The sequence below is a fragment of the Silene latifolia genome, chromosome 9 (assembly GCF_048544455.1).
Source record: "Silene latifolia isolate original U9 population chromosome 9, ASM4854445v1, whole genome shotgun sequence".
Classification (NCBI taxonomy): Eukaryota; Viridiplantae; Streptophyta; class Magnoliopsida; order Caryophyllales; family Caryophyllaceae; genus Silene; species Silene latifolia.
In genome coordinates, this window is record NC_133534.1 from 219728035 (window position 1) to 219739192 (window position 11158).

At 35.7% G+C, this 11158-nt stretch overlaps 1 protein-coding gene across 1 annotated transcript; it reads right to left on the minus strand.

The window, feature by feature from the left end:
* Nucleotides 1-375: 375 nt before the first annotated feature.
* LOC141602246 (uncharacterized) lies at nt 376-3348 on the minus strand. The gene has a single exon (XM_074422550.1). The coding sequence runs from the start codon at nt 3346-3348 to the stop codon at nt 376-378; it is 2973 nt and encodes a 990-aa protein (XP_074278651.1).
* Between the last annotated feature and the right edge of the window lie 7810 nt (nt 3349-11158).

An 11158-nucleotide genomic window follows, 5' to 3' on the forward strand; every position in this document is an offset into this window, starting at 1 on the left:
CATGGATGCTTTGGAATAGGCAATGGCAAATACTCTCCATGTGTGAATTTGCTCTTAGCCATTTGACATGTAACACATTTAGCAATTAAACTTTGAACATCTCCCTGCATTTTCGGCCAATAAAAATGTTCATGTAAAATATCAAGTGTTTTAGAAACACCAAAGTGACCTGCAACACCTCCTCCATGAGCTTCTCGTACTAATAACTCACGAACTGGACATTTAGGAACACACAAGCGGTTCCTTTTAAAAAGAAAATCATCTTGTAGTGAGTAGTCTTTCAGAACACCATGTTTACATGTAGAAACAATATCAGCAAAATCCACGTCGTTCTTGTAGTAAGCTTTTAACATCTCAAATCCAAGAAGTCTCACATTAAGTGTAGTCGGAGCGTATAACGCCTAGACAATGCATCGCAATGACGACATTACTTTTACCATCCTTATATTTTGATGAAAAATTAAAGGACTGCAAAAATTCAACCCACTTAGCATGGCGTGAGTTAAGCTTGTGTTGGCCATTTATATGTTTCAATGCTTCATGATCAGAATGTAACACAAAATGATTAGGCCTCAAATAATGACTCCAATGATCAAGAGCTCTCACAATTGCATAAAATTCCTTATCATACGTCGAATAATTGCATCTTGCTCCACCAAGTTTTTCAGAAAAGTAAGCAATTGGGCGTCCACCTTGAAGCAAAACAGCTCCAATACCCACTCCACTAGCGTCACATTCAACTTCAAATGGATTAGAAAAATCAGGTAATGCTAAGATAGGTGTTTCACATAACTTTCGCTTTACCTCACCAAATGCGCGTTGAGCTTGGTCATTCCATCCAAATGATCCTTTCTTTAAACATTCAGTTATAGGACTCATAATAGTGCTGAAATTGCGAATAAATCGACGATAAAAAGAAGCTAAACCATGAAATGATCTTACTTCTGTCACATTTGTTGGTGTAGACCATGAACGAATAGCTTCAACTTTTGATTGGTCAACGGCAACTCCATCTTTCGATACCACATATCCAAGAAACACAACACTAGGCACCATAAAACTACATTTCTCCAACTTGGCATATAATTTTTGCTTCCTTAAGACTTCAAACACTTGATGCAAATGGTTCAAGTGTTCTTCCGTATTTTTGCTGTACACAAGGATATCATCAAGGTAAACCACAACAAATTTACCAATGAAAGATCTCAATACCTCATTCATCAATCGCATAAATGTGCTAGGTGCGTTAATAAGCCCAAATGGCATAACCAACCACTCATATAAACCCTGCTTTGTCTTAAATGCGGTTTTCCATTCATCTCCTTCACGCATTCTGATTTGGTGATAGCCACTACGCAAATCAATCTTGGAAAATATAACTGACCCATGTAATTCATCAAGCATATCATCCAAACGAGGAATAGGAAAACGATATTTGATAGTAATATTGTTGACAGCTCTACTATCAATACACATACGCCACGTACCGTCTTTCTTTGGAACAAGAAGTGCAGGTACTGCACACGGACTTAAACTTTCTCGCACATAACCACGCTCCATAAGCTCCTCAATTTGCCTTTGTAACTCCTTTGTCTCATCAGGATTGCATCTATAAGGTGCTTTGTTAGGTAATGCAGCACCGGGAATCAAATCAATTTGATGCTCAATTCCTCTCATTGGTGGAAGGCCTGGTGGTAGATCCTCCGGAAATACATCATGAAATTCCTCCATCAGGGGTTGGAGTAAAGGTTGAACCTCCAAAGAACTATTTTTTTCATTTTCTCCCTCTTTGACAAAAATAGCGAAAACTTGACCTCCTTTATTCAATTCCCTGTCAAAATCTTTAGCACTTGCAATTGTTATTAAGCCTGGTTTTTTACTCTTACTCATAGTGGTTCTTATGTCCTTAGGAGACATAGGTTTCAATTCAATTTTCTTACCACCAACCAATAAGGAATACACATTAGAGCGTCCCCTGTGAGTGACATCACGGTCAGATTGCCAAGGACGACCTAATAAGAGATGACAAGCATCCATAGGCACCACATCACACAATATTTCATCTTCGTAAGAACCCATAGCAAAATTCACAAGAGTTTGTTTTGTTACTTTTACCTCATTACCATCATTCAACCAATGAAGTTTATAAGGTTTAGGATGATTATGAGTGTTCAAAGATAGCTTGTTCACCATTTCAGTTGAAGCAACATTTGTGCAGCTTCCCCCATCAATTATCACATTACACCATTTACCTTTTACAAGACATCGAGTGTGAAAAAGTTGTTCCCTTTGTTCAGTATCAATAGGTTCAAGTTTGGCATGTAAAGAGCGTCGAATTACTAAAGACTCCCCTCCAATAGGAGCCTCAAATCCCTCAGTTTCAATTTCCTCATTTGTTTCAACTTCTTCTTCCTTTTCAATTGCATCACATAAAGTAACAATACGTTTGTTTGGGCACTCGCTTTGATAGTGACCAAAGCCTTGACATTTAAAACAACGAATTTTACTCAAGTCACGCTCTTTACCTTTTGCATGTGAACTACCAGCTTCTGGTTTGGGTGGTAATTGAGGTTTAGAACTCGAGCCAGAACCTCCAAATTTTGACATACCTTCATTCTTACTCCAAGTTGTGCTTTTAGTACCAAATGAAGCGGTACGAGCAGTCTTTTGTTGTTTCTCAACTTTAAGAGATAATGAACATAGATCATCAAAAGAAACATATGGATACATATCGACTACATTTGCAATAGGTCGATTTAAGCCTCTCATAAATCGTGCCATCTTTTGTTCTTCTAGTTCATTCACATCACACATCATAGTAACTTTCTCAAATTCAGAAATGTATTCATGCACACTTAAAGATCCTTGAACCAAATCAGCGGCCCTTCGATAAAGATCTTGTTTGTAATTTTTTGGAACATACCTTTTACGCAATTTGCGTTTCAAGGTCATCCAAGAATTTATCTTTTCTTTGTTTTCACGTGCTCTTTGAATTTTTAAATTTTCATACCAAAGTGATGCATTTCTCACAAGCTTTAAGATAACATACTTGCAGCATTTTTCATCGTTGAGATCTTTAAATTCAAATATACGTTCAATCTTACGTTCCCACTCCAAATAATTTTCCGGATCTGTTCCTCCATTGAATTCTGGCAATTCATTTACTTTGAGATCATCGACATTGCGCCTTGGTTCTTCGTAATTTCGCGGAGGTGATTTACTACTACGATCCTTGAGGACCAAGTCTCGTAATTCTTCTAAAACTGTAGCTTGCGAATGGAAGTTTTCAAGAAGGACAGCAATCTCCCTATCACGCCTTGCATTTGCATCTTCGTCACCGTTCACCATTATCACTTGGTTAGGAAATCAAGAGCCGAAGCTCTGATACCAGATGATACGTTAGCGGAAGCGTTAAATATTTTATGGTTTCCACAAAGTGGAAATATATAAATAAAGCACTTTTTTTTGTGGGTTTTATATTTATAATTAAATAGAAAATAAAAATTAAAGATATGATTGCACAAATTCGACCTTGAATTTATACAAAATGGGGTGCTTAATATTAGACGACCTTGCCTAATAATTAAACGATTGATTTCACCAACCGCAGCTAGAAAATCAAAATAGAATTGAATTACTTCTCAATTCTTGTATTAAAATTCAACGAGAACTTCAATGTGTAATTTGTATTAAAAATTTGATGATTATAATCAATTACAACATCACTTATTTATAGTGATTTAAGAAATGAATGTACGTAAACATGAAAACGTACAACACTTATTACATTTAACATATGTAATTTATTTATCTCAAATAAACTTGCGAGATTACTAAAACTTCATGAGTTACCACAATTAACTCAATTGAATAAGCCTTCTGTTTTCATCCAACTTGAAATGCGTTGCATTGAGATAACTCTGCATTTTAAGTTTTGTAAACTCCCATACTTAAATTACTAAAGAAACTCCCTACTTTATTTAATATGTCAACAATATGTTGAGAAGATAAGGAGTTTTTCAATCACTTCCATTAAGCGATTGGTCCATTAAAATAATCTTCATTAATCAACGCAACATGACTTAGACTTGAATTCACCCCAAATGAATAAGTCCAATTTGTAGTACTTAAAAGAACTTCTTTGTCATTTACGTCAAATAATAATTGATCACTTACTCCCGTATCACTCGTTGTGTAAACCATTTATCCTTGTTCATTAATCCTTGTGACTCGTTGTGTTAAAACAATTGTACTTGTTCATTAGTCCATGTGACTCGTTTTGTGAACCATTTGTCCTTGTTTATTAGTCCTTGTGACTCGTTGTGTTAAATAATTGTACTTGTTCATTAGTCCATGTGACTCGTTGTGTGAACCATTTGTCCTTGTTCATTAGTACTTGTGACTCGTTGTATAAACAATTTATCCTTGTTCGAGTCCTTGTCAGTCGTTGTGTTATGCAATTGTACTTGTTCATTAGTCCATATGACTCGTTGTATGAACCATTTGTCCTTGTTCGTTAGTCCTTGTGACTCGTTATGTGAACCATTTGTCCTTGTTTATTAATAAATGTGACTCGTTGTGTGAACCATTTGTCCTTGTTCATTAGTCCTTGTGAGTCATTGTGTTAAACAATTGTAATTGTTTATTAGTCCACGTGACTCGTTGGTGAACCATTTGTCCTTGTTCATTAGTCCTTGTGACTCATTATGTAAACCATTTATCCTTGTTCATTAGTCCTTGTGAGTCGTTGTGTTAAACAATTGTACTTGTTCATTAGTCCATGTGACTTGTTGTGTAAACCATTTGTCCTTGTTCATTAGTCCTTGTGACTTGTTGTGTAAACCATTTATCCTTATTCATTAATCCTTGTGACTGGTTGTGTTAAAATAATTGTACTTGTTCATTAGTCCATGTGACTCGTTGTGTGAACCCTTTGTTCTTGTTCATTAGCCCTTGTGACTCGTTGTGTTAAACAATTGTACTTGTTCCTTAGTCCATATGACTAAGTGTGAACCATTTGTCTTTATTCATTAGTCCTTGTGGCTCGTTATGTAAACCATTTATCCTTGTTCATTAGTCCTTGTGAGTCGTTGTGTTAAACAATTGTACTTGTTCATTAGTCCATGTGAATCGTTGTGTGAAGTGTGAACCATTTGTCCTTGTTCATTCGTCCTTGTGACTCGTTGTGTAAACCATTTATCCTTGTTCATTAATCCTTGTGACTGTGTCAAAATAATTGAACTTGTTCATTAGTCCATGTGACTCGTTGTATGAAACAATTTTTCCTTGTTCGTTAGTCCTTGTGACTCGTTGTGCGAACCATTTGTCCTTGTTCATTAATCCTTGGGTTAAAACAATTGTACTTGCTCATTTGTCCATGTGACTCGTTGTGTGAACCATTTGTCGTTGTTCATTAGCCCTTGTGACTCGTTGTGTGAACCATTTGTCCTTGTTTATATTAATGTAACTCGTTGTGTGAACCATTTGTCCTTGTTCATAAGTCCTTGTGACTCGTTGTGTTAAACAATTGTACTTGTTTATTAGTCCACGTGACCCGTTGTGTGAACCAATTGTCCTTGTTTATTAGTCCTTGTGACTCGTTGTGTAAACCATTTATCCTTGTTCATTAATCCTTGTGACTCGTTGTGTTAAAACAATTGTACTTGTTCATTAGTACATGTGACTCGTTGTGTGACCCATTTGTCCTTGTTCATTAGTCCTTGTGACTCTTTGTGTTAAACAATTGTACTTGTTCATTAGACCATGTGACTCGTTGTGTGAACCATTTGTCCTTTTTCATTAGTACTTGTGACTCGTTGTATAAACAATTTATCCTTGTTCATTAGTCCTTGTGAGTCGTTGTGTTAAGCAATTGTACTTGTTCATTAGTCCATGTGACTCGTTGTATGAACCATTTGTCCTTGTTCGTTAGTCCTTGTGACTCGTTATGTGAACCATTTGTCCTTGTTTATTAATAAATGTGACTCTTGTGTGAACCATTTGTCCTTGTTCATTAGTCCTTGTGAGTCATTGTGTTAAACAATTGTACTTGTTTATTAGTCCATGTGACTCGTTGGTGAACCATTTGTCCTTGTTCATTAGTCCTTGTGACTCGTTATAAAAACCATTTATCCTTGTTCATTAGTCCTTGTGAGTCGTTGTGTTAAACAATTGTACTTGTTCATTAGTCCATGTGACTGGTTGTGTGAACCATTTGTCCTTGTTCATTAGTCCTTGTGACTTGTTGTGTTCATTAATCCTTGTGACTCGTTGTGTTAAAATAATTGTACTTGTTCATTAGTCCATGTGACTCGTTGTGTGAACCCTTTGTTCTTGTTCATTAGCCCTTGTGACTCGTTGTGTTAAACAATTGTACTTGTTCCTTAGTTCATATGACTAAGTGTGAACCATTTGTCTTTGTTCATTAGTCCTTGTGGCTCGTTATGTAAACAATTTATCCTTGCTCATTAATCCTTGTGACTCGTTGTGTTAAAATAATTGTACTTGTTCATTAGTCCATGTGACTCGTTGTGTGAACCCTTTGTTCTTGTTCATTAGCCCTTGTGACTCGTTGTGTTAAACAATTGTACTTGTTCCTTAGTCCATATGACTAAGTGTGAACCATTTGTCTTTGTTCATTAGTCCTTGTGGCTCGTTATGTAAACCATTTATCCTTGTTAATTAGTCCTTGTGAGTCGTTGTGTTAAACAATTGTACTTGTTCATTAGTCTATGTGACTCGTTGTGTGAACAATTTGTCCTTGTTCATTAGTCCTTGTGACTCGTTGTGTAAACCATTATTCCTTGTTCATTAATCCTTGTGACTCTGTGTTAAAACAATTGTACTTGTTCATTAGTCCATGTGACTCGTTGTATGAAACAATTTTTCCTTGTTCGTTAGTCCTTGTGACTCGTTGTGCGAACCATTTGTCCTTGTTCATTAATCCTTGTGACTCGTTGTGTTAAAACAATTGTACTTGTTCATTAGTCCATGTGACTCGTTGTGTGAACCATTTGCCCTTGTTCATTAGTCCTTGTGACTCGTTGTGTTAACCAATTGTAATTGTTCATTAGTCCATGTGACTCCTTGTGTGAACCATTTGTCCTTGTTCATTAGTACTTGTGAGTCGTTTTATAAACAATTTATCCTTGTTCATTAGTCCTTGTGAGTCGTTGTGTTAAGCAATTGTACTTGTTCATTAGTCCATGTGACTCGTTGTATGAACCATTTGTCATTGTTCGTTAGTCCTTGTGACTCGTTGTGCGAACCATTTGTCCTTGTTTATTAATAAATGTGACTCGTTGTGTGAAACATTTCTCCTTGTTCATTAGTCCTCGTGAGTCGTTGTGTTAAACAATTTTACTTGTTTATTAGTCCACGTGACTCGTTGTGTGAACCATTTGTCCTTGTTCATTAGTCCTTTTGACTTGTTATGTAAACCATTTATCCTTGTTCATTAGTCCTAGTGAGTCATTGTGTTAAACAATTGTACTTGTTCATTAGTCCATGTGACTTATTGTGTGAACCATTTGTCCTTGTTCATTAGTCCTTGTGACTTGTTGTGTAAACCATTTATCCTTGTTCTAATATCCTTGTGACTCGTTGTGTTAAAACAATTGTACGTGTTCATTAGTCCATGTGACTCGTTGTGTTAAAAAATTGTACTTGTTCATTAGTCCATGTGACTCGTTGTGTGAACCATTTTGTCCTTGTTCATTAGTACTTGTGACTCGTTGTATAAACAATTTATCCTTGTTCATTAGTCCTTGTGAGTCGTTGTGTTAAGCAATTGTACTTGTTCATTAGTCCATGTGACTCGTTGTGTGAACCATTTCTCCTTGTTCATTAGTCTTTGTGAGTCGTTGTGTTAAATAATTGTACTTGTTTATTAGTCCACGTGACTCGTTGTGTGAACAATTTGTCCTTGTTCATTAGTCCTTTTGACTCGTTATGTAAACCATTTATCCTTGTTCATTAGTCCTAGTGAGTCATTGTGTTAAACAATTGTAATTGTTCATTAGTCCATGTGACTCGTTGTGTGAACCATTTGTCCTTGTTCATTAGTACTTGTGAGTCGTTGTCCGAAACAATTTTTCCTTGTTCGTTAGTCCTTGTGACTCGTTGTGCGAACCATTTGTCCTTGTTCATTAATCCTTGGGTTAAAACAATTGTACTCGCTCATTAGTCCATGTGACTCGTTGTGTGAACCATTTGTCGTTGTTCATTAGACCTTGTGACTCGTTGTGTGAACCATTTGTCCTTGTTCATAAGTCCTTGTGACTCGTTGTGTTAAACAATTGTACTTGTTTATTAGTCCACGTGACTCGTTGTGTGAACCATATGTCCTTGTTCATTAGTCCTTTTGACTCGTTATGTAAACCATTTATCCTTGTTCATTAGTCCTGGTGAGTCATTGTGTTAAACAATTGTAATTGTTCATTAGTCCATGTGACTCGTTGTGTGAACCATTTGTCCTTGTTCATTAGTACTTGTGAGTCGTTGTATGAAACAATTTTTCCTTGTTCGTTAGTCCTTGTGACTCGTTGTGCGAACCATTTGTCCTTGTTCATTAATCCTTGGGTTAAAACAATTGTACTCGCTCATTAGTCCATGTGACTCGTTGTGTGAACCATTTGTCGTTGTTCATTAGACCTTGTCACTCGTTGTGTGAACCATTTGTCCTTGTTCATAAGTCCTTGTGACTCGTTGTGTTAAACAATTGTACTTGTTTATTAGTCCACGTGACTCGTTGTGTGAACCATATGTCCTTGTTCATTAGTCCTTTTGACTCGTTATGTAAACCATTTATCCTTGTTCATTAGTCCTAGTGAGTCATTATGTTAAACAATTGTACTTGTTCATTAGTCCATGTGACTCGTTGTGTGAACCATTTGTCCTTGTTCATTAGTCCTTGTGACTCGTTGTGTAAACCATTTATCCTTGTTCATTAATCCTGATGACTCGTTGTGTTAAAACAATTGTACTTGTTCATTAGTCCATGTGACTCGTTGTGTGAACCATTTGTCCTTGTTCATTAGTCCTTGTGACTCGTTGTGTTAAACAATTGTAATTGTTCATTAGTCCATGTGACTCGTTGTGTGAACCATTTGTCCTTGTTCATTAGTACTTGTGAGTCGTTGTATAAACAATTTATCCTTGTTCATTAGTCCTTGTGAGTCGTTGTGTTAAGCAATTGTACTTGTTCATTAGTCCATGTGACTCGTTGTATGAACCATTTGTCATTGTTCGTTAGTCCTTGTGACTCGTTGTGCGAACCATTTGTCCTTGTTTATTAATAAATGTGACTTGTTGTGTGAACCATTTCTCCTTGTTCATTAGTCCTTGTGAGTCGTTGTGTTAAACAATTGTACTTGTTTATTAGTCCACGTGACTCGTTGTGTGAACCATTTGTCCTTGTTCATTAGTCCTTTTGACTTGTTATGTAAACCATTTATCCTTGTTCATTAGTCCTAGTGAGTCATTGTGTTAAACAATTGTACTTGTTCAGTAATCCATGTGACTCGTTGTGTGAACCATTTGTCCTTGTTCATTAGTCCTTGTGACTCGTTGATACGTTAGCGGAAGCGTTAAATATTTTATGGTTTCCACAAAGTGGAAATATATAAATAAAGCACTTTTTTTTGTGGGTTTTATATTTATAATTAAATAGAAAATAAAAATTAAAGATATGATTGCACAAATTCGACCTTGAATTTATACAAAATGGGGTGCTTAATATTAGACGACCTTGCCTAATAATTAAACGATTGATTTCACCAACCGCAGCTAGAAAATCAAAATAGAATTGAATTACTTCTCAATTCTTGTATTAAAATTCAACGAGAACTTCAATGTGTAATTTGTATTAAAAATTTGATGATTATAATCAATTACAACATCACTTATTTATAGTGATTTAAGAAATGAATGTACGTAAACATGAAAACGTACAACACTTATTACATTTAACATATGTAATTTATTTATCTCAAATAAACTTGCGAGATTACTAAAACTTCATGAGTTACCACAATTAACTCAATTGAATAAGCCTTCTGTTTTCATCCAACTTGAAATGCGTTGCATTGAGATAACTCTGCATTTTAAGTTTTGTAAACTCCCATACTTAAATTACTAAAGAAACTCCCTACTTTATTTAATATGTCAACAATATGTTGAGAAGATAAGGAGTTTTTCAATCACTTCCATTAAGCGATTGGTCCATTAAAATAATCTTCATTAATCAACGCAACATGACTTAGACTTGAATTCACCCCAAATGAATAAGTCCAATTTGTAGTACTTAAAAGAACTTCTTTGTCATTTACGTCAAATAATAATTGATCACTTACTCCCGTATCACTCGTTGTGTAAACCATTTATCCTTGTTCATTAATCCTTGTGACTCGTTGTGTTAAAACAATTGTACTTGTTCATTAGTCCATGTGACTCGTTTTGTGAACCATTTGTCCTTGTTTATTAGTCCTTGTGACTCGTTGTGTTAAATAATTGTACTTGTTCATTAGTCCATGTGACTCGTTGTGTGAACCATTTGTCCTTGTTCATTAGTACTTGTGACTCGTTGTATAAACAATTTATCCTTGTTCGAGTCCTTGTCAGTCGTTGTGTTATGCAATTGTACTTGTTCATTAGTCCATATGACTCGTTGTATGAACCATTTGTCCTTGTTCGTTAGTCCTTGTGACTCGTTATGTGAACCATTTGTCCTTGTTTATTAATAAATGTGACTCGTTGTGTGAACCATTTGTCCTTGTTCATTAGTCCTTGTGAGTCATTGTGTTAAACAATTGTAATTGTTTATTAGTCCACGTGACTCGTTGGTGAACCATTTGTCCTTGTTCATTAGTCCTTGTGACTCATTATGTAAACCATTTATCCTTGTTCATTAGTCCTTGTGAGTCGTTGTGTTAAACAATTGTACTTGTTCATTAGTCCATGTGACTGGTTGTGTAAACCATTTGTCCTTGTTCATTAGTCCTTGTGACTTGTTGTGTAAACCATTTATCCTTATTCATTAATCCTTGTGACTGGTTGTGTTAAAATAATTGTACTTGTTCATTAGTCCATGTGACTCGTTGTGTGAACCCTTTGTTCTTGTTCATTAGCCCTTGTGACTCGTTGTGTTAAACAATTGTAC

Coding starts and splice junctions, on each gene's coding strand:
- LOC141602246 (XM_074422550.1), bottom strand. CDS start 3,348: ATGGTGAACGGTGACGAAGATGCAAATGCAAGGCGTGATAGGGAGATT.